Source organism: Furipterus horrens, unplaced genomic scaffold (genome assembly GCF_987537825.1).
Source record: "Furipterus horrens unplaced genomic scaffold, mFurHor1.1.pri manual_scaffold_2, whole genome shotgun sequence".
NCBI classification, from domain to species: Eukaryota; Metazoa; Chordata; class Mammalia; order Chiroptera; family Furipteridae; genus Furipterus; species Furipterus horrens.
Window position 1 is genome coordinate 195,528,898 of NW_028327172.1, and position 25,739 is coordinate 195,554,636.

At 43.9% G+C, this 25,739-nt stretch overlaps 1 protein-coding gene across 1 annotated transcript in view; it reads right to left on the minus strand.

The window, feature by feature from the left end:
• Positions 1 to 3,985: 3,985 nt before the first annotated feature.
• PGCKA1 (PDCD10 and GCKIII kinases associated 1) overlaps positions 3,986 to 25,739 on the minus strand; it is an 81,593-nt gene continuing 59,839 nt past the window's right edge. The window contains exons 2-4 of the mRNA XM_090266992.1: positions 22,823 to 22,872; positions 6,699 to 6,752; positions 3,986 to 5,709 (exon numbers count right to left, since the gene is read on the minus strand). Coding sequence (XP_090123118.1) covers positions 4,785 to 5,709; positions 6,699 to 6,730 — 957 coding nt within the window. The 5' untranslated portion in view covers positions 6,731 to 6,752; positions 22,823 to 22,872 and the 3' untranslated portion in view covers positions 3,986 to 4,784. The remainder of the gene's footprint in view (positions 5,710 to 6,698; positions 6,753 to 22,822; positions 22,873 to 25,739) is intronic.

The window sequence follows — 25,739 nt, forward strand, 5'->3', positions numbered from 1 at the left end:
TAGATACGACCCATGCAGGTATTATTGTAGAGGCAATCCACCACTAGGAGCCAAGAGAAAAGCAACTTCTGTGACTCATTACACAAGTACACATCCTTTTGTTCTCTCTCTCCCAGGATTTTAAAGATTGAGTTTAAGATGACTGGAAAATGTGGTCAGCCAAGCCTCCCACTGCTTGGTCTCAAACCTTTTTTTTTTTTTAAGGTTTCTGTCTCAATTTAGGATTAAGGTCCTCAAGGAAATGTGGCCTAATCATAGAGACCAAACCTTCACCGGCAGCTCAAAATCTACTCTGTCCACAGATGCCCCCCCCCTCCCCCCGTGCCAAAGCCTCATTGTTCAAACGGAGCAGGAAATGTTGACAATGTGGATCATGAATAATGAATGTGATCTCTCTCCAGCTGATACAGACCTGTGCTCCTGCAGGCCTGCATTTATGCCTTCATGACAGCACATCACAACCTCACAATGAGTATTGAGAATCCTCATTACACGGTGTTTCTCCAGTTATACTGTGAACAGCTTTTGTCCTTCCACTCAACAAGTGACATTGAGTCCCCACCTTGTGCCGTACACCACTCTGGATCTAGGCAAAGGCACTTGATTATTATAGTCACTTTAGTTTTTAAAAAAATTGCTAGTAAAGGGGTGATAAATGGTAATGGAAGGAAACTTGACTTGGGGTGGTGAACACACAATACAGTGTATAGATGACATTATTACAGAACTGTACCCCTGAAACCTGTATAATTTTATTAATCAATGTCACCTCAATAAATTCAATAAAAAACCAAAAAAAAAAAAAAAAGAAACACCCCAAAATTGCCAGTAGTCAACTCCAAGCGACTGACTTCAGTGTGCAGGTAAGAATCATCTGTTATCAGCACATTTAATAGGTCTGCCTAAAATGTTGTTTATTAAAGTAGCTGAGAGTGCTTCAAAAGTCAGACTGTTTAGATATTACTACTACAACCTGATGCACTGGGGAAACTTACAAAATTAGTAAATAAAGGAGTAGCTTTTCCCATAAATTAACAGGCAGGGCATTTACCATGAAGAACAAAGGTCAGCTTCTCCGTTTCACTATCTCTACTTCTAAAACAAAGGATTTTACAATGAATGAGGTTTAATCTCAGGGACAAAAATAAACAGAAAGGAAGAACTTCTGCATTTTTATCATAAAGACCTGTGCAAACAAGAGTCCCTTTGGTGAAGAATAAAGTCCAAGTCCAAGACTGGAGGGCACGTTCCTATGTCTGCACACAGATGGCAGACCTAAGGCAGTCCGATGTCTGCCCGCGTACTTGCATTTGGTGCCTCATTCATTCTTGCTGGGGCCTCTCCTGCTTGGACATACTGATGGAGGAATTAGGAAGAGAAGAGAGAATCTTACCACCCCCCCCTCTTTTTTTTATCCTTGCCCGAGGATATGTGTTTTTTTTAAATTGATTTGAGAGAGAGGAAAGGAAAGAGAGAGCAAGAAACATCAATTGGTTGCCTCCCATACATGTGCCGCCCCATGAGGGATCAAACCCACAGCCTTTTGATGTACGGGATGACACTCCAACCAACTGAGCCACCTGGCCAGGTCAGAGAACCTTACCCTTTGGATCAAAGGCAGAGTGAGGCAGAAAAAGGGAAAGGTGAATGGCCAACAACTCCTGAGCATAGACAAACAGGTGAGCACTAAGGAACCCCGGATTCCCTTCATTCTTCTGGGGATCAGGTTGGACAGTTGTAACAATTTGCTACTATCTACCTTGAAAATCAGGAAAAAGATTTATTTTCATGTTATTGTAATAATTCAAATTCCTCTAGTAAAAAGTGAAATATAACTTCTCAGCTCAAGAAACCTGTATGTAATATAGAAAAACATCCTTAAGATCAAGATTTGACATGGTAAAACCCCCCTTGGCGCAATTTGCTAAGATCGCGAACTGTGTGTGATATTTATTCCTCACCACAGCCAGCGCCTTACACTGAGACTGCATCTGTGCTTTCAAATTCTCCAGCATATTTTGGGAAGGCTCACTATTGTCAGCATGCTTTTCTGATAAGAGGTGTCAGCAGGCTCCAGAAAGAAGACACTGTGCAGAACAGGATGCTCAGACAGCTGCTAGACAGCCTGGTGGATTAAGCTAGGTCTGGAGTTTCTTTTCAACCTCAGGATTTTGACTTTTCTCTGACATTCTTTGGTGGAGTCTGGACATTAAGATAAAGATAGAAGGGGCCAGGATTACTTTCAAAAAATTGAAATTCTTGGTCATCTGTTAACCTTTTGAAGCAGGTATTTACACAAAAAGAATCTTTAAAATTTAGGAAGAGTTATTAGTCATGGTGAAATATTTGCAGCAGTCCTAAAATGTAAAATTAGGTACATATGTAAACACAGAAGTGTTTCTGTGCAAGGGAGAGTCGTCTGTACTAAGACCTCACCTTACCATTCTCTGGTCTGAATTTTCTCCTTTCCTCCTTCTGTCTTAAGAGATACCAGTGGGAAGCTGATTATAGCCATAGCTGTCCAGTCCTCCTTCCCCTGGACCAAAGGTTTAAACCCTTTCTGGTTACACTAAATATAAATGCAATTTTAACCTCTTGTAAACTGGCTCTTTCCCAGGCTTTTGTGTTTTGAAGACCTGATATGTAAAGACTATAAACTGACCACATGAAAACTCGATGTCCATTTCCCCTTCCCAGTAACTGAACCCTCAGTTTATTTGGAAAGCCATGTACACAGCTAGAAAGATACATTTTCTTAGCCTTTCTTGCAGCTAGTTGTGACCAAGTAACCAGATATTGACCAATGCAGTATATGTAGAAGGGCTGAATTTTACTTTTGGGAGGTTCTTAATAGAGAGGGAGTGAGATCTTCTTATCCTTTATTCTTTTTCCTACATGGAAAGTGAATGTAATGACTGGAACCACTGTGGACTACATAGTGATCTTGAGAAGGAAGCCAAGATTATAGAAGGAGCACATGTCACTCATACCACGGAACGCTGGACCAATCTGAAATGCATCCTCCAGACTTTTCTACATAAGAGGCAAGCAAATACCTATTTTTATAAGCCACTTATCACATGCAGCTGGATCTAATCCCAGCAGATGCACTTGGGAAATTGTTGAAGGAACCGTTCTGAAATATTAAGCATTTGGTGTAGCAAATACAATAGCAAACACATCTACAAGGCAATTAATAATGCCAACAGTTTACCTTTTAAGGGTTCTGACTAACCTTGTACGTAGAGGTGACTTGTCATCAAACAAACCCAGGATGATGTATGTCAGTTAAGCATTTCATCCTTAAAGATGCTGGAAGGCTCAGAAATCATGTTTCATGTTGAATAATTACCAAAATGCCTGATGACGGTATACATACTTCATAGTATCAGCATTTTCAATTGTGAGGATGTAAAAATTTATTTAAAGGATGTTTTTAACTACAAAGACTTATTTTACTGAGTGCCTACTGTGTGACAGGCATTGTGCTAAACACCCCTGTAATTTAGTTTAATCTACGAGTATACTGTTACTATTCTCAGTTAACAGATGGGCAAATAGAAGGGATAAATTACTTGCCCAAGGCCACATGGCAAAGCTGGAAATCGAGCCAAGGTCAATCAGATTTCAGAACTGGTTATGAAACACCGTACTAAAGCATCTTCCATGTTTATATTTTTCTAGGTAGTCTTGACAATCCTATACATTCTCCATCGATTCAGGTCAGAATGGCGGTCCTTGTTTTTATAAATTGGAAGGCTGAAACCCAGAGAGGGCTTGTTTATCCTTAAGGCACAGGTAGTCATGTTTTCACGAGTTTGGATCCCAGGGGCAGAGAGCCAAAGCTATTCTTGGCAAAGTGACCTGATCTCCTCAAGTGTGGTGCAGAAGTCTAGTTCTTTAAAATAAAATAAAATAAAACATCAAAGGTCACTGACAGTCTTGGAATATTAGAAGCACCATTGAGTTAATACAGGCAGGCGCATTATGTTGTTATATTTTAATCAGAATCAGGCATTAAGTGACATAAAATATAGTGTTTATATATCCCTTTGCTGTTCCAAATCTCATAAACTTCAAACTCAGATAGGACACAAGCAGTTTCAAGCATTATTTTGACCGGCCTCCCCAATCCCAAAGGAGATTAAAAAGTAATAATGTAAAAAAGTTAAGGTCAAGGTGTCTTAATAGCACAGCTAACAACTAACCATTTGTTTACTAGTGGCTCTGCTCCACCCTGAATGCTGCTGAGCTTCACACGCTGTCAAACAACTGGTTAGTTATTAGTTCCCTGGGTGACTGTCCCTGAATGTAGGCCATGCTGTGGCGTGGGGGCACAATAGGCACTTAAGTAGGGTAGTTTACCTCTTCCAGGTTGGGTCCAATGTTTGGCTTTCAAAAGCAAGATAAAGGATTGCCAGTCAAAGAGAATGTTCTGTGAGTCTGTGCTCCTGGCAGGAAGTGCTGGGGTTCCGGAGCATGCTCAAGAACATCTGCACCAGATGTTGCGCGGAGCTTTGGGTGGGTGGCGAGCAGGCTGTTGAATTTCTGGACCCGGGCACCCTGACCCACTCTGATCTTTGTTTCAGTGTCCTGAGCGATGGGCCATCTCCACAGGGACGCTCTCCATCTTTACGCGCTCCGGCACTCAGTCATCAGAACAGGGGCCGGCTGTAAACAACAGGTGAGGCTGCACCACGCGCAGCAGATTGCGTCTCTGGAGCAGTCCCGTCCCGACACGCCCCCTCGTGACACTAGCCTGTTTGCACGGCAAAGCCGCTCCCCTAATCCATCTCGTCCACGTCTTCTCCCGCAGTAGCCGCTTCTAAGGCCGCCAGGGCTTCTGCCACTGCCGCGTCCTCGTCCTCGGTCCCCCCACTGCGGTCTCCAGCGCAGCCGGGGGCCTCCTCCCACCCATTTGTCGGATCAGCCACAGGCTCGGCCTGGGAGGAACCCTCTTCTTTAAAGTACACGCTCACGACTTCTGCGGCCACAGCCTCGTTTAGTGAATCCCAGCTTCTCTTCACGCAGAAAGGCATGTGCAAACCCTGCCCCTCCACGCCGGGGCTCATGGCCTCCAGGGGCCCCTCCTCAGGATGGCTCTTGAAAAGATCATCTTTTTCTCCGTGATCCACGCTGTCCCCAGCTGAGCGCCAACACTGAGGGTAATCTGGGGCTGGTAACTGGAGGACGTGGTCTGGTGCTTCCACGGCAGGCCATCCTGCCGAGGAAGGGACTCTGGAGTCTCCTTGTCGTCTGACTTGGGTCTCTTCTGGGGCCTGCAGCGCCTGGTCCGTTTCCCTGGCGTCCCCTCCTTTGAGGAAGGGTGGAGTCGGGTGCACGCTGTTGGCGGTATGGGCCCAGGGACCCGCGCCACCCTGCTGGGGCCCAGGCTCCCCAGGGGGCTGCAGAGCCGCAGTGGGCCCAATGCCATTGATGGCGCCGCCGGCCTTCTCCCCGCAGTGTCCCCCTCCTGTGTCCCCTTGAGGGTGCGGCTCCGGGTGAGGCCAGCAGGGCTCCTGCGGACCAGCTGTTCTGCTTCTGCTCTCAGTCCTCCTCAAGCCCTCAGCCTGGAGGTCATTTTTATGCACCTGGACTTCGCTGCTCTGTTTGCCTTTTAATCTCACAGTGTCCTCTTCGTCTAACTTGCAGCTGTTCACCTCGTTGACATAGCCAGGGGAGGACACTGGAACTGGATCGAAGAGATAGCTGGGGTGAGAGTAACGAAGATCAGTCAGGTTCATTATTAACTCTATTTATTAATAACTATTAATTGCTAGTTTCCATTATTAATGATTTCATCTCTTCCTGTTAATTTCTGTGATTACTCATTGAAGCCTATATGTATGTCTACATCAAATAGACATAGTTGGCATAAAAATGCCATACCACTGGAAATAGGTCTAAAGAAATGATTCAAAAGAGGGTGAAAAGATGGTACAGAACACTGTGGTTCATGCAACTTGAAAACAAACCAAAAGAGTAAATAGAAAATAAAATAAATGTCCCAAAACAGGGAAATAACTGGGTAAATATTGATGGCACATCCCCTTAATGGAATATTATACAGTCATCAAAATGATAAAGTCTGGACTGGCATGAAAGATACTTATAATACATGTTTTTTGTAAAGTCTAACATCACATGATTACAGTGGAGTAAAACTTACATAGGTATGCATGTGTGTGCATATATATGGATAAAAATACATATGTATATGTATAGAGGTATGGAATAGAACTATAATAATAAAGATGAATTTAGTTGTTAAGGAAGCAAAATCATCAGTTAATTTTTCCCCTTTATTTTATGAAGAATTCTGTTTCTATTACCCATATTCTGCAACAGAATCTGGAAAAATATTAAGAGCACATATGTGACAGGGTGATTTATTATCAGTGATGCCGCATCTGGCCTCCTCTAAAACCCAAGCTTTTCTCTGCACTGAAACTCTCTGGAGAAACATAAATTCAGCCCAAACCAAATTCAGTCTCAGAGAATGATGGGGTTCCCAACATCTCTGAGAAGGAAGCAAAAAAAAAGTTTTAAAATCTAGGCCACATGTACTCTTAAATGATATCAGAGCAGCTCCTAAGTCTTAATTTCTTGGCAGCGCTGGTCCTGCCCCAAGCTGGATAATTGTCTCCAAGGGAATCATGAATTCCTCCATTTGAGAGAGGTTTTATTTTTTACTTTACCTGTGTATCATTTTACAGCACCTGCACCCCATCTGGATTATTTTTTGTTACCATCTGGAAAGAGAAAACATAAAAAAGGAGAAAACACAGTGAATGACACTTTAATAGAAATTAAGTTTGCTTTTTCTTTCCTGGATACTCACAAGTTAGTGGCGTCTCAGGTTTGGGCATAAAGGTAACACGTGGGTCAGGGAGGCACTGGAATGCCTTTATGTATCAAAAATCAGTGCTTCAGAGTTCTCAAACATTTATTGATCCCTGTCTCTGTGCCAGACCCTCTCCCCAAGCCTGGGAGTTCTGTATGTCTTCTCCATTTTGCAAATGAGGAAATACAGGTGGAAGAATGGTAGGAAGGGAAAAGTGGGGCTGAAAAGGACCTGTGTGTTTTCTACTCCACTTGCCTTGTTTGGGGGACCCAGGAGCAGAGGTGAGAGAGAGAGGGGCGGTGTCCTTGACAGGGGATTAGCTACCCAAGTATTCAAGGACATCAGGATAAAGGCAGCTGATCTGGGTGTTCCACGTTAGAGACCCGAGGAGGTGACAGCCAGAGTCATTGTCACAAGCTTTACCTGGACTAAACTGCTGCTCTGCCTTTCCCATCCCTGGGTTGATTCTGGCTATAATTCATGGACTCCACTCTCTTGCAGTTCAAGGACATGGCCTCTTGGGCTTCCAGGTGGTAGATGGACTCAGGTCTGTGCCTCATTCATTTCTCAACTGCCCACTATCTCCTGCCTTTTCCCAAGGTTGCCCCCCTGAAAACTGGCCTCTGAATAAAATCCTCTCTTTATGTAAAATTGGCCATATTGTTCTGGTCTTTCCTTTGAACATCCTAAAAGTGAGTGTGGAAAATCCTTTAAGTCATTCTCAATTTCTAATATCTATGACCTTTAAAAAGATAAACCCATAACAGAACCAAAAGTCCCACTCCCTCTGTCTCTACAAGATGCGGGCACTCGGAACAGAGAGCGATAATTCACTGTTGGCTGGGTCACTGCCTGTCCTGTTCTCTCCCCCTCCTTCTTTCAGTCATGGGTGAATTTCCCAGGATGCTGCTTCTCAAGCCTCCACCCATCGAGAAAATTCCTGGTGTTTTCCTTAGAAATAGGTTATAGGGTACTAGGTTTATACTGAGAAATCAAATCCACAAATAATCTCCTATACAGGACTGAAAAATACCTGCCCCCAAAAGATATCCACATCCTAATCTCTGCAGCTTGTGAATGTTACCTCAAATGACCAAAAACAAAGAAGAGAGAAACATCTTTGCAGATGTGATTACAGATTTGAGATGGGGAGATTTGCCTGGATTATCTAGTTCAGAGCCCAGCTCTGCCTCTTCCTGGCTGTATGGCTTTGAGCCTCAGCTATTTTATCTCTAAATGGGGATAATGATACACCTATACATGAGGCTGTTGGGGATTATACGAGTTAACATTTCATACTAAGCATATACTTATCACTCAGGTTTGTTTGGATACAGCACGCACTTAAAAAAGATGTAACATTACTTGTGTGACAAGCACATACAAAAAGAGCATTAATAATGCAATACCAAGTGATACTTGCTCTGGCATATGAGTCAAATGGTATATTTCTACCAACTGTTGCATCAATCGAAAGACACAAACCCCAAGTGCAACAGAAGATCCACAGACAGAAGTCACTAGGGACTTAGCCAGCAATATGTGTGTACAACCTTTTCCTTCTTCGAGGAACCCTCAGTTAAATTGCCCCATTTCCAAAGCCCAAGATTGCGTCTCCTGCCTCTGGTCCCCATTTATGTCCATTTTCTGCTAATCGTTCATGTTATCAGCTGGATAAATAGAATAAAAAGTACCACGTGCACCTCCTTCCCTCCATTAACCCCTGTCCTCCCCTCTTGCCCTCTTCCCCCTCCACACCCCGCTCTAAAACTGCCCCTTCCATGCTGGCAGCACCTCTGCTTATCTCGGACTATATCAAAAACCAAAACAGACGTCAGCCAGGAGGATAGGGGCCCAAAACAAAACAAAACAAAACAAAACGGCTTTGAGTGTTTGAGCGAGGGTGGACTGTGGGTGATAACACATAATTGAGGCAATTGTAAAATATTAATCTTTGAAAAGTATCAGGTAGGTCAACTTTAGGATGGTGAGTTCAAGAGTTGCACACATGCAAGGCTTTCTTCTGAACAACAGCAAGGAAGAGAAGCATGTCTCAAGTGACACCTTGTGTTGCCAGTGACACAGGGGCTAAGTCGACCTTGGGGAAGCCTGGCCAGGCTGCATCTGTCCACGCCCTCTGCTGCTGCAGCCACATAAGCAACACCCACTGAGATGCAATGACTGCTGATATTTAACAGCTACCACTGCCTGTTTCTTACAGAATTTATGCGTCACCTGCGGCTTTTCGGGTTCCCTCCTTCTCCCCCAGGAAAACCACAGGATCTATATTTTTCTTCAAAGCCCATGTAATTGCGAAGGATGTTTTGATGGTTGTCCCCTTTCAGGATCAAGCTTCCAGTCTGGCTCCCCCGCCACAGCCTCCCTTTAGGGCACGTCACATGGGTATTCCACAGGGCTGGTCCGTGCCTGAGTGCCGCGGTCTGTGCCTCTCCCAGGCTCCGCGGCCATGGCCTCGGCCTGGCTCGAGGTTCTGCCCTCTCTCACCTCACCCCGTGTTTTCCTTCCCCAACGACATTCCTTCTCTCCATGAGACCAGCTCCAGTGTCCAAGGTTGTGTGACCGCCGATGAAAAGAGTGGGGACTAACGTATTACAGCCGACTCCTGCCTGCCCGTATCTACAATTATTCTTCCTTATAGGATGAGTCCTAACATCCAATTCAGTTTCTTTCTCTGTCTACATGCCACTCCCACATCTACACCCTGCTTTCAGGGAGGTGTTCTCCCATTGCTGGGTGCAAAAAGGAAACACTGCTTGTCCAGCATGACACATGGACACGGGAGAATATCACTTCTTTTGGAGTAAGGCTGAGTTTGAGATGGGCCGGCTATCTGCTTTTTCTGTCCCGCTCGCTTTGACGACAGCTAGCTTAAAGGTGAGACATCAGCTGTCAGGTGCCCTTTATTACAGAGCAGAGTCAAATTTTGCTTTCTCTTTGGAGTATGAAAAAGCAACAGAGAAGCAAAGGGCAAATCCTTTACAACCATCATCTCCTTTACACAGGGGAAAAGCAAATACCACTAGAGTGAGGTGTCCATCCCTTCTTGCGCCTGGCCGCTGAGGGGATTTCGTGTTGGGGGTTGGCTCTGCCCTGGGTTTGGTGTTGAAGTTAGACAGTCCCATGGTTGAAGATGGACATGTCGATGTCCCATCAGTTACTAGTCAAGTCTACTTGCTGGAAAATCCTGTTTCATAAGGGGGAGAAGGGTGGAGGTGGGAGGAAGGGACAAGACTGGAGAAAGCCAGAGAAATTGACTGAATATTCATCAGGAAGTGAAGGGAATGTGGGAAAAGGCTTCACCCCGCAGGAAGTGGCTGCCTTTGTAGATTAGGTAATAGTATTAAATCAATATTCATTTTCTCATTTTAATCATTGTTCTGGGGGCTATATAGAAAATGCCCTCCTTCTTAGGAAATACACAGTGAAGTATTTATGAGTGAAGAGCATAGACACTTACTGAAATGATTCAGGGAAAAAATTGTGTGTGTGAGTGTGAGTGTGTGTGTGTGTGTGTGTTCAGAGAAAGAGAATAAAGCTAACTGTGGTAAATGTTAATTAACATTTGGGGACTCTGGGGAGGGGGTATATGGAGATTCTTTTTAAAAAATTTGGTCATTTTATTATAAAAACATATATAAAATAGGGAGATATGATAAAGATGGGAGCATAGGCAGACATGGCTCACCATTTGCACAACATCATCAAAATTACAACTAAAACACAGAACAAGCATCAGCCAGAACCATCAGAAATCATATTGAATGGAAGTCTAACAACTACGGAATTAAAAAAAAAACCACATCCATCCAGTCTGGTAGGAGGGTCCCAAACGTGGAATGGGCTGGTCCGACATGCATGTGTGGTAGATAAATTCAGGAGGGATATCTCGGGAGTGAAGAGTCCCAGCCCCCAGCCCAGGGTTTCAGTGCCAGGAATATAAGTCCCCACAACTTCTGGCTACAAAAACCAGCAGGGATTGAGTCTGTGGAAGAAACTGCTGGAGCCCCAATCAGTTCATCTAAAGAATCCACACATCGACTCACCTACTCAGACTCACTCCCTCTGAGCTCTAGCACTAGCGTAGCAGGTTGAAAGGCACCAGTGGCATACAGGTAGAAAGTGAAGTGTCTGGCATCAAGGCCAGCAGAGACCATTGTCTCTTTTCTAAACCCTCCTCTCACAGAGCCAGTAAGCTGGAACCATATCTGAGACTCCATCAACCTGGCTAACTCTGTTTGACCCATCTTGGAGATCTCCAGAGACTCTGCCCCACACACCTTATGGCCCACCCAAGCTACTTTTCCATATGAATGGTTGGTCTTGGTTCATGCTTAACAACTTCCTAAATCCTATTAAACAAGTAACAGCTGGCCTCAATGAGCTCCAGGCCCAGCACTACAAGCAGCCAGCTTAGATTCACAGCTTGGCTTCACCTGGGAATCTCCAAGCCCAGCACAAGTAGTAGCCATCTCAGATTGCTTTATAGCTCAGGCAGAGTGATCCTGGGCAAAACAAAGGTGGGGGATGACCTTGGCCTGCACCACCTGTGAAACCCCAGGGCCAGCACACCCTGTGGACAGATACAGACCACATCAGAGGACCAACTCTTTGCCCCTGCAGAGCTGATCCTCCAAAAAGTGTGGAGGTTGGTGGGCGGTGGTCACAGCCAGTCCTTGCAGCTGACTGGTCTGAGTAAATACCTCCCATTGATCTGCCAACAGGAACAAAGGTTCAACTACAAGAGGAGGGTGTACTCAGCCCATATGAAGAGTGCATCTCGAGTCCCAGCTTCAGTGATAGGAGAGGATGTGCCACTGGGCCCTACAGTACACCTACTGCATTAGGCCATGCTACGAAGACAGAGTCAAAGTAGCTCTACCCAATACGCAGAAACAAACACAAGGAGACTGCCAAACTGAGGAGACAAAGAAATATGGTCCAAATGAAGGAACAGAACAAAACCCAGAAGAAGAATGAAATGAAACAGAGATAGCCAACCTAACAGATGCAGAGTTCAAAACACTGGTGATCAAGGTGCTCAGAGAAATGACTGAATATGGCCACAATATAAAGGAATAAGTGAAGGTTATACAAAGTGAAATGAAGAAAAATATACAGGGAACCAACAGTGATGGAAAGGAATCTGGGGTTCAAATCAATGATTTGGAACAAAAGGAAGAATTAAACATTCACTTGGGACAGAAAGAAGAAACAAAAATTGAAAAAAATGAGGAAAGGATTAGGAACCTCTGGGACAACTTTAAACATACCAACATCTGAATCATAGGGGTGCCAAAAGGAGAAGAGGAAGAGCAAAAAAATTGAAAGCTTATTTAAAAAAATAATTAAAGAAAACTTCCCTAACTTGGTGACGAAAATAGACATACAAGTCCAGGAAGCACAGAGAGTCCCAAACAAGTTGGACCCAAAGAGGACCACACCAAGACACATCATGATTAAAATGCCAAAGGTTAAAGATAAAGAGAGAATCTTAAAAGCAGCAAGAGGAAAGAAGAGCTTTACCTACAAAGGAGTTCCCATAAGACTATCAGCTGATTTCTCAAAAGAAAATTTGCAGGCTAAGAAGGGACTGGTGAGAAGTATTCAAAGTGATGAAAAGCAAGGACCTGAAACCAAGATTACTCTATCTAGCAAAGCAATCATTTAGAATGGAAGGGCAGAGAAAGTGCTTCCCAACGTAAAGCTAAAGGAGTTCATCATCATCAAACCATTATTGCATAAAATATTAAAGGGATTTATTTAAGAAAAAGATCAAAACTATGAACACTAAACTGACAACAAACTCACAACTATCAACAACTATATCTAAAGAATTAAAACAAAAACAAATTAAGCAAACAAGCAGAAAAGGAACAGATTCATAGATATGGAGATCATTTGGAGGGTTATCAGCTGGGAGGGGGAAGGCAGAGCATGGGGGAAATGGTGCAGGGATCAAGAAGCATAATTGGTAGGAACAAAATAGACAAGGAGAAGTTAAGAATAATATAGGAAAGGGTGAAGCCAAAGAACTTACATGCATGGCCCATGGACATGAACTAAGGGGGGATTGCTGGAGGGAAGGCGGGTCCTGAGTATTTACTTCAGGTCTCTGCTCAACAGGCAGTCCCAGGACGAGTACTCTGAAGGCACGGGCAGTTTCTGTCCCCTGGCTGCCCGCTGCCCCATCTTAAAGTGGGCTTCCCAGTCTAGTGCTGCAGTGTCCTCAGCTGTCTGCCTGCCCCATAAACACAAGCTCCTCAGAGGCAAGGCCTAAGCCAGCCCCAGGGCCAGCTCACTCAGAGCACCTCACATTGCTATTCAAACAAAGGAATGACAGGTAAGTGACAGGTGCCAATGAAATGAGGGACGTGAATGAGATTTTAGAAGCTATTATTCCCATAGAGGGTCTACCCCTTTCCAAAGCTCACAGTACCCTGTGGTCGAAAAGGAAGAGACAAGTGCAAGAGCTGGGAGAGATGGGAGGGACCTTGGTTCCTCCTTCCCGATTTGGGAAACAGCAAAACCTTCTGTGTGCAATTCCAGAGTAAAGGATGCTCTGCTCCAGGGGTTGTAGTCAGCGCGCTTTTAAAGCAGCCGTCAGGAAGTGGTTTGAGTTTATCAAAGTTAAAGTGCTTGGTAGAGAGACAGAATAAAATTTGACACTTGAAATTACAGCTCCATTTGGAAAAACCAATTTGCTGTAGAAAACAACTGGGATTTCATGTAACCAGGTCACCAGGTGAAGCCGACAAATATTATTTGAGTCGTTTCTGGGTACTGGGCTCCTCAACTCAAGGGTAATGAATGAAAGAAGCTAGCAGGTGCTTTATGAAGGCACTTAAAGACTGCCTGCCCAACTTCAAAGACTGTACAGAACCTGCAGTTGAAAAAGGACGAGGGGGTAGATTCTTGACTACCCAATCTATTTCCTCAGCAGAACCATTTCTTCCTTTCTGGGCAGGCTTTGGAAACGCTCCAGGACAAACTTTCCTGGTGTGTTTCCTTTGCTCCTGAAGGTGCTGAGCTTCATGGATGGTGGTAAATCTGAAGACTCAACGAAGACCTTTCCTATCAGCACCATCAAACTGCCCATTTTATGCCCTCTCAATAGGTGATTATGCTATGATATAGGTGTTAGTTAGCATCACCTAGAACTGGGTTTCATGGGATGTGTATGCACAGAGAAGTGTGTTTGTAAGTGACCTCCTTAAAAAAAAAAAAAAAGGATTCCGTCGTGAATAAGAGTCACTCAGACGGGTAAAACCAGAGCCTCAGTGCAAGTCTGAAGGGGCAGGCGTGAGGCTGGGAGACCCCAGGGAGGGGACTGACCTTGCCAAGGAGTCAGGCAGGTTTACTCTGGAAGAGGTGCAGGCACTAGACACTCCAAGCACAAGCCAGGAGGGGGCAGAGTAAAGAGGAGCAAATTCATATTTATGAAAAGGAACTGTTTCATTTTGTTTAACCCAGTATAGCCCAAAATTATTTGGCCACAGTTTTTTTTTTTTTTTTTTTGCATAAAAGACTGTTAACAGCCAACCAAACTTGTATTTTGTGTAGTATGTTGAGAAAAACTGCCGAAATGAGAGTCCTTATCACCTGGGGAGTTTTGTTCCCTGAACTAATAATGTTACATGGTGTTTGGTGAACACAGCCAGGCAAAGTCTGTGCCAAGTGTAAGGTCCACGTCCTGGCAATGGCTCTGTCACCCACCCTGGAGATGTGGGCAAGCTGTTGAGTCTGGTGCTCCCTCAGTTTCCCTCTCTGCAAAATCAGGCCATGATATTGGAACACACAGTTCCCTCACTGACTCCTGAGATCTTCCCTGCCAGGGAGGCACCAGTATGACCCTTATATAGGTGGGGAACCCTGATCAACGGTTCATCAACTACTCCATCGCGCTGCTGCTGAGGTGTGTTTGGGTCCCAAGTCCCACTCACCCCAACTCATGATCCTGTTTCCTGCCTTCAGGCCCTAAGGTCTCTGTCTCATTCCCTGCAGCCTGCAGGTCTCTGGTATAGGTGTGCTTACCTCTTCCAGGAAGACCAGCCACCCAACACCCTGGAGCCATGAGGTGGGGTGCGAGTGAATGCCACAGCACCGTCCCAGGGAGAGATGGGCACTCATATCAAGGGACCCTGTGAGGGTGGGGGTGTGTCTGCAGGCCCCTCTTCTCCACTGGAATGGGCTGGGGGAGGGCTCCCAGTGGGTCCCAGAGCACTGGCTGGCTGGTGACTCTTGGCCTGGTATATTTTAATAGGAAACCATGTCAAAAATATGTTTTTAGGAGCAAAAAGAATCAGTCTCTGAGGATGACATGTCAGGGGAGAGATCGGTGTTTCTCAATGAAAGGTTGCCCTGGGCCCACTCAGATGGTACCTTCCCAGGGCTGGCGCTGCTCACCCGGGGAGGGTGTCCGAACGGCACCTATGGTGCTTCCACTGCCTCAGCTCAGGGGAGCAAGCCAGGTCCTGGTCCCGTGACGTGATTGCTGCTAGGATCTCAGGATCCTTGATCTCTGGGTCAAATGCGGAAACAAGACCTTTTGTACAACAGTGATAATGTCAGTCTGCTTTGCTTCCTGGGGTCTTGTACTATACATCAGAATCCTGTTGATGTGTCCTAAAATCATCTCATGTGGCCCTTCCTTTCTTCATTTCAAGACTTGATACCATTTTTTTTCCCTTTTCTGATGTAGTACTTACTCTGTGGTTCTTAAGACAGATGTTTCATGAACGGTCACAGTTTTATGCAGCATTTTCACTGGCTCCACAACCCTGCCGTGAACGGCCTGGTATGTACCAGGCACAGGGCTAGGTTCTGGGGATACAAGGAATGGCATCCTGGGTGCTTCCTGGGAGAGTTACAGCATGTACGTGTGTGTGTGTGTGTGTGTGTGTGTGTGTGTGTGTGTGTGTGTGGTATATATGTATGGGGTGGGATGAAATTTATATAAACATTTGGGAAGATTCATCACACCACCCTAGCAATTCAGCAGACTGGTTAAAATAAACAATCTGGACTTATGGGTTCCAATTCCACCTTCACCATTTATTAGTTTTGTGACCTCTGGGAAAATTTCTTAGCCTCTATAAGCATTAGTTGTCTAATCTGCAACATGGGACCGGTAACAGTTCCTGTTCATCAGGATCACTTTGAAAATTAAATGAGATAGAAGTATGTAAGGTATTTACTATAATGTATGGCATACTGTCAGTACTTACTAATAATGATAAGAAGTAGTTAACATTTGAATGTTTACTGTCTATCATACTGTTTTAAGAACTTTCATGTATTCATCCATTTCAACTTTACAATAACCCTTTTAGGTGGAAACCAGTACTTGATAGATATATGTAAATAAATATAAATGTTACAAAGTGGTAGAATTTGGTTATTATTAGCACAGTTGCTATTGTCTTTCTTATTAATATTTTTGATTACATAATATGCAATTAGATGTGATACAATACTTATATACTTACTTATATTACATAATATTTCATATTGCATTAATATAACCTGTTTTTGTAGGTTGTGTTGTGTTCTAGGTCTATTGGATTACACAAAAAAGCAGCAGCTTGTGATCCAGTAGCATTTGCAAAAGGAAACTGGATTCTCCTGATTAGGACTCTGAGAATTTCATGTGTAGTTTTACCTATTCATCACCAGATGGCAGTAGAGAGTAGTTATTTAATCCAATTTCAAGAGAGAAACTTGCTATGGGAAAGGTTTCAGATGCAATGAAAATTAGGGCACAAATAGTGTGGGTGTTTTGCCCTGCAGCAGAGTTAGGGAGTGAGTGATGTGGCAAATATTTCAGACAAGTAGTGTCACCTTTATGTCCTGGTGGCCATGGCGCCAGCATAAGCAGGGCCTTCTCCAGCTCTAGCTGGGCATGAGGCTTATTCAGAAGTCTGGCCAGACCACTGAATTCTGTAGAGGCCAGTTTTGACACAATGACTGCCCATTAAACCCCCAAATGGGAGAGTCTGGGTTCCTCTCTCCCAACTGTAGGTCTGGACAATAACTCTGTGGATGAGGATGGGGGAGGAAGGAGCCTGTGGCGTGTAAAAGGGTCCTATTCCTTCCCCTGGGTCCCACCCATGGGCTGCCCATGGTGTGAGCTGGGCTTGGGGCTCCATCCTCCAGATGAAATGCATGGCTGTGAACTAGGAGGTAAAGATAAGCCACAAAATAAATATGGCCCAATTTGAGGATTTTGGGGGGGGATGAAGCCCCTTATTTTTATTTAAAATAAATTCACAATATTGTGTTTGAAAAGGCTAGATTTGTATGAATTATTAGAATTAAACAGAGGGCATACAGAAAATGTCAAGTTCTGTTAGTAGCTGGTGGTCAGCAACTCTAGAACCTGGAGTCTAGATGCCTCCCCCGTCCGCTCAGATCTTCCTGTACCCTTGGTGGGAAGTGTTTTAGGGAAAAAGGTGGAGAAGCTCTGCTCCTGTTGTCCGGACTGGAATTCCTGGGCATAATATCCCATCTGGAGCAGACAAGTAACAATTCATTAGGGAATAAAGATGGAGGTGCGTGGGTGGCCAGGTGGGAATCCTGCTGGACACACGGAGCAGGAGAGAGCACAGGGTCTGTAAGGAACCCACCTGGGTCTAAGCAGGGCCCGATAAGCTACATTCCTAACAAGCTCCTGGTGGGGCAGATGCTGCTAACTGGAGACCGCACTTTTGCTGCTGTACAGAAGTCAGGGCCGTCCAGGCCTCTGTGCTTTGCTGGGTTGCTGGTTGGTCCAGGTGAGCTTTACTTCAAGGTGGTAGAGGGGGAAACTAGAAAGTAACACGTGTTGTCACTGTTGCCAGTCCTGTCCCCAGCTGGCACAGTTTTACAATCCTCTCATGTTTCTAAAACTTGTGTCTGTTTTTTTAGAATTTGTGTTCAACCATTTGTGATTTATGTTCAGTCTTTTATTCATCTCTGTGGGGGCTGCAACAGGGAAAGTTAAAATGAACCAAGTGTCGAACAATACGGAATTAATTCAAACGACTGGAGCTGCTTCGTAGCTGGGGAAGAGCTGGAGCAAAGCTGACCCTGCAGGTGCCTGCCCGTCGTCAGTGCTCAGCACCATGCCAGGAACTGTCGCCTCTGGCTCTGAGCAGGCCCCACCAGGGGAAGGTGCTGGTGGAAGACTAGAAGGGGAAGATGGAGATACTAGGGTTTGTTCCCCTTCTGCTCTCTCTGCTTTGGAAAGTATCCTGTTTGTCACAGCAACAGCTGCATCTTCGCCACAGCCTGGGCATCCAACAACTCCGCCCTCCATGGTGGCAGTGAGAGCCGAAGGCCTCCCCTTGGTTCCAGTGACTGCCCGAGCATTTGGTGCTGTGTCTCGCACTGGGGTGGTGGTGTCTTTTTGGCTCAACCATCTTATTGCCTCACCAGCTCTTCCAATACCTGCACAGCCCAATGACTATATAGCTTCCCGCCGGGAGCCTTCTGGCCAAGACGGAGGCCTAGACAGATATGCTGGGTCTCCTTCCACAACTAAGAAGGAATACAACTACCGCAAAACTAGAGACAACCAGAAGTTTCCAAAAACTGAGCTGCATGGAAGTCCAACACACAAAGATATAAAGAAGAAATACTCATCCAGGCAGGGAGGAGGGGTGGAGCAGGGGCAGAGAGGGTGTGGTGTGGTGGCAGCAGCAGTGGCGGCAGCGGCAGGCCAGTTGAAAGCGCAGTTACAGTTTTCAAAAGTCAGGAGGGACACCTGGGGAGCACTCCCAGCCCCAAACCAGACCTCACAGCTCATGGTCCCAGCGCTGGGGAAAATAAAGCCTCATTGCTTCTGACTGGGCAGACCAGTGGGGATTGGGGTGGAGGCAGAAACTGCTGGTCTCAGCAAAGTCCGCTTGTTTAAAGGGCCCCCACGGTCCTGGAACATCTGCAAACCCATCCACCCTGGGAACCACGGCCAGGGAAACAGATAGAGGGGCACCAGTCCCATACGGAATCTTAGAGAACATCACAACCAATCACCTCATTTTATAGTAGACTCAAACTGGAAGCATAAAATAGAGGACAATAAAAACCAGATCACCACATATGTGTAGATGACTCTCTGTGTGTGGAATGGGATCCCAAAGCTTCTTTGAATTATAATAAAAAATAGTTTTTTAATTGCAGAGACTGAGAAAGGGTCTCTGAGTACCTATTGGAGGCAAAACAGTCTGCTAGTTACTAGGACACAAGAGGCAGATCTCTCTTATCTGTTAAAGGACTCATCACCCATTTATGCAAACAAATATTTCTTGGAGCATTTATTATGTGCCAAGTACAGAACTTGATTCCAGGGATCTGGAAAGAATTTACAGTCCAGCAAGGGAGAGAGGTATATAAAGAGATGACTGATAGGCTGTTATGCTGAAGTGTCCTATAAAGTGTTACATAAGGTGAGGAGTGTCTGAAGAACCTTGGGAAGATTAGAAAGGCTCGTGGGCAAAGGTGAGCAGATAGTGGTGCCGGTGGCGTTCCAGAGCACATTCCAGGGAAATGCAAGGCCAACTCAGGAATGTGGGAATGCTACGGGGAGGCAGGGGCGCTACTACCTCCGACACTGCCTCCCTTAAACTCACCCTCTTCACGGGCACGGCCATCACCCCGAAACCTCTTTCCTACCTGGGTTATTGCAATATGCTCCTGTCACCTGCATCCCCTCCTGTCTTCTGCTATGTTTGCCACACAGAAGTCACATGATTTTTTCAGGACACAAATCTGAATCATATCACTTTCTTTGCCTAAAACTTTTCAAAGGTGTCCAATTCCCTCAGGATATTTAATAACATATAAGAATAAAGAAGAAGATGAACATATCAAACTTACATAGAGCTTCCTATATACCAAGTGTTAGTCCACACACTTCATGTGTACAATTAATTGATTCTCATTATTTGTGGATTTGGTACTTGTGAATTCACCTACTTGCTAACAGTTGTTTGTAACCCAAATCAATACCTGGGGTGCTTCTGAGATCGTTCGTGGACTGGCAAAAAGTGGTAAAAAGTTTTTGAGTCATCTCACGCGTGTGCTCCTGGCTGAGCTCAGAGGTGGCAATGCTCTGCCTCATACTGTAAGCAAGTGGCTTTTCTGGGATTTATTTAGTGTCATAGTTCTTACATGTTTGTGCCTCCTATTTGTAATTTTGCTGTTAAAAATGGCCCCCAAATATAGTACTTAAGTGCTGTCTAGTGTTCTGAAGAGGTGCTTTAGAGAAAATTCATTCAGGAGTGAGTTCAGTGCTGTTCGCCCTGAGTTCAGTACTGAGGGATTAACAATATACATATTAAGTAGGTGCCTTTAAGCAGAAACGCACGTAAAACAAGGTTATGTATTGATCGCCTGGTGAAAGGCTGCAGGACCCTAACCACACAGTTCCCCTGGGAGCAACGGCTCGTATTTAACTCATTGTTGGGAGTGACCGGACAGAATGTGCTACAGAGACTAATGAGAATCAATACAAATAACTCACTTAAAACCCATAAGAACCTTATAAAATAAAGGACAAAGTCTTTTCTGTAACATATACAGCCCTCTAGGGCACCACCTCTCCTTTTCTGCCCTGGCCATGCTAATCTTCTTTCAAATCTTTAAACTTAGGTTTCTTTTAAATTCTTTTAAATTTAGGTTTCTTTCTTGGCCCAAAGACTTTCTCAGAAGCTACTTCCTTGGCCTTCTCACACCACCTGCCACCAGTGTAGACCACGGTCATTGCACACCCATCCCACCTTCCACCTTCTCTTCTCAGCACAACCTGGATAATTCCATTTCACTAATTGTTGCTCTATCTTTCTTGCCTCTTCAGCTACTCGAAGCCTGTGAGACTCCTGGTTACTGCCCTTCCCCAAATGTCCGCTCTAATGAGGTGGGGACTGAGAAGCGTGTTCAGGGAAGGAGGAGGGATGTCAGGCGTTTTATCAAGAAGAGAAGTGAGAAATGAGGAAGTCTGCCACCAAAGAGTGCCACATGCCCCAGTGAAAAGGAAAGGAAAGAAAAGCACACATTGATTTTAGTGACAAGGGGGTCAATGGAAGAAGTGAGGGGATGTTACAGAGTGATGGACAGACGTGTGTGTTGGGGTGCAGTGGGCTGGGGAATGACTGAGACATGCTGAAAAGGAGTGTGGGGACTCTTCCTGAGCTTGGCTGGGAGGGGGACGAAGAAGGGAGTAGTTCTATTGTAGGAGGATATGACTGTAGGATGGTTTTGTATGGAGAGAGTAATATATCTTACATGCTGAGGAGAAAAAAGATAATTGAAGGAAACTGAAGATAACAGAGAAAGTGAGGGACAATATAGGAAATCAAGTCAAGATCACCTGTAAAGATTAATTCCTTGCCCTGATTCTTATTTTTCAACCAGGTCAATATATTTTTGAAAACTTTTGGATCTAGAATGAGAGCTTCAAATGGTGTGTTTTCTTATGATACATGTAATACAATTTGTTACTACAAAGAGAAAAGATCACCCATGAAAGCATAACCTTTAGAAAGAAGTGGGGATGCTCACTTCTTCCTCGGAGCCTAGAGGATAGGCAAAGTTGTCTGTCACAGGAGCTCAGAGTCAAAGCTGCAAGTGTCAAAGGTGTGGAGTGAAATTACTGAAAGATGGCTGAGCAGTGCTGAGGGCTGTAGCAGCAGCAACTGAGAAGCTGAGTGATGGCAATTATGAGCAGTTCTTGCAATGTCTCCCTCTCCCAGCGATGCCCAGCAACCTGAGCAAGGCCCCATAAGTGCAGGTTATGTCACTGTCCCAGGCTGAGGTAAAGGACCACAGGGCCTTGAGGGTGCTGCTGGCAAGGGTGGCTGAAGCAATGGGCCGTGGGGTCTACATTAGATAGGTAGGGCAGTCTGCTGAGAGTTTGGCTAAAGGAGAAGGGGGGTCTTGGGGACGGGAGGTCCTAATTAGGTTTACAACAAGCCAGTGACCTGCATTCTTGAGTATGAAAACTTTGGAGAGCTAAGAGATGGTGTTTTGACATTGGTATATTAAAGTTCATGGTTAATGACATGGCCCAGGATGTGGTCAGGGAACAAAATTAAAATGTAGTCTAAGTGAATATAACTGAAGTGCAGTGAGTCAAGATGACTTTGAGTGCATGGTCTAGAATGATCTAGAAGAGCTGGAAGGTTCCCAGAGGCGAGCAACAAGTAGGGGCAAGGGCAGAATAAATAGATGACACAAGCCTCAAGGGAGGTACATTGTTTTGCACCGAGGAGGCAGCTTGACCATTCAGAATTAGCAAAGAGGAACAAGAGCAATGCACATACCACTTTCAGGATCCGAATAGGGAGACTAGGCTGGTTCTGCTGGAGTAAGATATACAACAGATCATACTCCATGTCAGGCTGAAGATGGAAATGGTAAGGGAGCTGGGGGGAAGACCCAGAAAGAAATAAATGCATGGAAGGTCTGTCATTCTAGGGCCTGGTTCCTGAACTTGAGAGTGTATCAGAATATCCTGGAGAGCGGGGTACCGCCCCCAGATTTCTGACCAAGCAGGTCTAGGGCGGGGCCCAAAAATCTGCATTTCTAGCAAGTTCCCAGTGAGGGTGATGCTGTTGGTCCTAGGACCGTACCTCAGGAATCACAGTTTGGGAGACATGGTCTTTATTGAAGAAACCCCAAACTGCCCGGGGAGAGAGATGAACTGAAAACCTTTCAGTGTGAAGATTTAGTTGGGCCATGCTGCATCTCATGTGTTTGAGAATTACATCCCCAAATGGCAAAGGTAAAAAGGAAATAGAGTTCTATTCAGGACCTGAATACATCAGAAAGAAATAGACTTTGGGGGGGTTACTCTGTCTACTGGCTTTAATGTTCTAGGCAATAAAAATTATAGCAAAAGACTGAATAACAGAAAATTTAATAGAAAGTAGCAAGAATAGACTTTTTCCCACTGCATTAAAAAAAGAAAAGAAAACAGCTTACCTGTTGTGGAGATTGTCCATGAGGTTTCTCAATAAGTTTATCTTCTCTTCCTGTAACGACAAAAAAGTGGAAAATTGAGGTCTGCAAGTTGCCTCCATGTCACAGCCAAGTTGCATCAACGAAGTGACAGTGGAGAGCATTTCCATGGAGGCACTAGGCAGCATGGGGCAGTGGGGTTCCCGGCCTGGAGCAGGGAGCTCAGGCACACAAGCTCTTTGAAATTCGCCAGGCCTTGGTTTGCAGCCCAGCCCCTGACACTCACATTAACAATTTACCCAAATTTCAGTGCTTCTCCTATAAAATAAGATTGAAGTGAGACTTAAATGGCACAACATGTGAGCTGTTTATCACATGCTGGGCATGTTGGAATTGTTCAATAACCAAAAGCTATTGCTCTTTATTACTGTTGACAAACATTACTTGACAATATGTCTCTTCTCTGATGGGTAATGTTTCAATTAAGCAGAAAGAAATTCAAGGCATTTATTTGCTGCTTGGAGACATATCACACAAACTTTCAATGAACACATGTATAATATTTCAACAAAATACATGATTTAGAAAATAGCTTTGCATTATAATGAAAATGATATATAGAATTTGAAAGTAAAGCAAATGTTTATATTTTTACCAACTTCTCTGAAAGTATTAGAATAATACCCTGGTCAGGTGGCTCAGTTGGTTGGAGCACTGTCCCATACACCAAAAGGTTGCAGGTTCAATTCCTGGTCAGGGCACATACCTAGGTTGTGGGTTTGATCCCTGTATGGGGGTGCATTGAGGAAGCAACTGACCAATGTTTCTTTTCCACATCAATGTTTCTTTCTCTCTCTCAAAATTTAAAAAAAAAAATCACTATCTATAAACACAAATTTTTTGAACAATGCTCTTATCTTATAAGCCACTCCCCTATTAAGAAGCCTTAAGTGGTTCTTCATTGCCTACCAAGCTTTTGTGAACTCAGCTAAGCATTTAAGGTCTTTGACAATGTGGCACCAATGACCCTCCAAGATTATCTCTGAAACTCCTTGAGTCACTCCTACTTCTAGCCAATCTGGATTTTTCACTATTTTCTAAACATGTCTATATTTTTCTGTTTCTATGCCTTTGCACATATTATTTCCCCCACTAGGCTTGCCTCCATACCCAGTGATATTTTGCAAAATTCTATTGATTCTTCAAAACTTATTTCACACACCACTTCCTCCATGAAGATTTTAAAATAATCCCAATTAAAGATAATTACTCCATTATTTTACTTTCTATAGGATCTTCAACCTCTTGGATGTCTCTGCTCACTTTATGTCTTGGATGATGGTAATTCATTTATATAATATTTTCTTCATCAGACTGCAATCTCTTAGAAGGAAAGGGTCATGGCTTCATCATTGTTTATCTACTTGTGGTAGTTCTTGCATTTAGGTGCTACATTGCATGTCTTTTAAAATTTTGACTTAAGAATATCATTGACAATTTTAAGATGCCTAATGCCAATGAATAATATAAAACAACAATGTACATGTTTTATCAAATTCACATGTATTTATTTACCTATTTGTATCTCTAAAATGGGAATGTATCTTACAGGCATTAGCAGCACATCATGGTTAAATTGGTAGCACTGTTTTCTATTTTTTTTTGGTACATAAGAGAAATGGTACATTTTATAATTGATGACATCTAATATTCAATGAAATATGGTGTTTTAAGTCTATATTATAGTTTTATCTCAGTAATACATCATGCATAATTTTTTATTAAAATATCCTATGTTAAATGAGTGTCTACCTTGGTACAATTATACAAAAGAAGTGTAAGTCATGATCTGTTTACTCAAGAACCTAAGATGAAAACTAACAATACCCAGAGATAGAATAAGAATTTTAGAAGCCCTAAGCCCCATAAAAATCATTTATCAAAATAAAGGCAATACCATAAAAAAAGACACTTCGAAGAAATTCTATTTTTTTCCTAGGGTGACATTTTGAGATCATAAATTTTTTCAAAAGAAAATATTTTTGGCATACTGGTGGTGCCTTAGGTACATGACTGATTTGTTGGGTGAGCTAGCAGTAACATTAATTTGGAATGTACATATGGAGGACCCAATGACTGGTACAGCTAATCAGTGCTGAGCATTATGGGAATTTGGGAGACAAAGCAATTCCAGTGGGGTCGAACTGCCAGGGAAGAATTTATGGAAAAAAAGGGCCATGAGAGATGGGTAGACATTAGTTAGGCAAAGAGGACAGTTTCAGTAAAAGCAAAAGGGTAGTAAAGAATATGACTTGTAGCCCTGGTGGTGTGGCTCAGTGGATTGAATGCTGGCCTATAAACTAAAGGGTCTCTGGTTGGATTCCCAGTCAGGGCACATGCCTGGGTTGTGGGCCATGTCCCCAGTTAGGGGCACACACATTGAAGTTTCTCTCCCTTTCTCCCTCCTTTCCCCTCTTTCTAAAAATAAATAAATAAACTCTTAAAAAAAAAAAGAACATGGCATGTATAAAAAGACAATGGAGGGACCCATGTTTTAGATTTTGGGAATGGATATGGCATATGTGACCAGGTTACTGAGGCTCTTGAAAATAGGTCCAGGAAAGCAAACATGATGTGACTGTCAAAGAGAGTAGGTTCTTGAGCATTGAATGACAGTTTGGTGGCAATATATCTGAAAGCCTCATCTGCTATTAGTAAGCAGGGAACATTAAAAGGGTCAGGTACAGAGAGGCTTGCTAAGGTCAATACTTTGAATTAAGTGACAAGATGAAAAGAGCCAGGTATGGGGTGGTATCAAAGGGAATCCAGAGGGAAAAGCAAATTTGGAAATCTAGTTTTTCAAGCTTTCATTGATTTTCAAGTTAAGCATTACTTTCTACTCTCCCTGGTTTCTCTTAGCACATTGGTTTATATATTTATT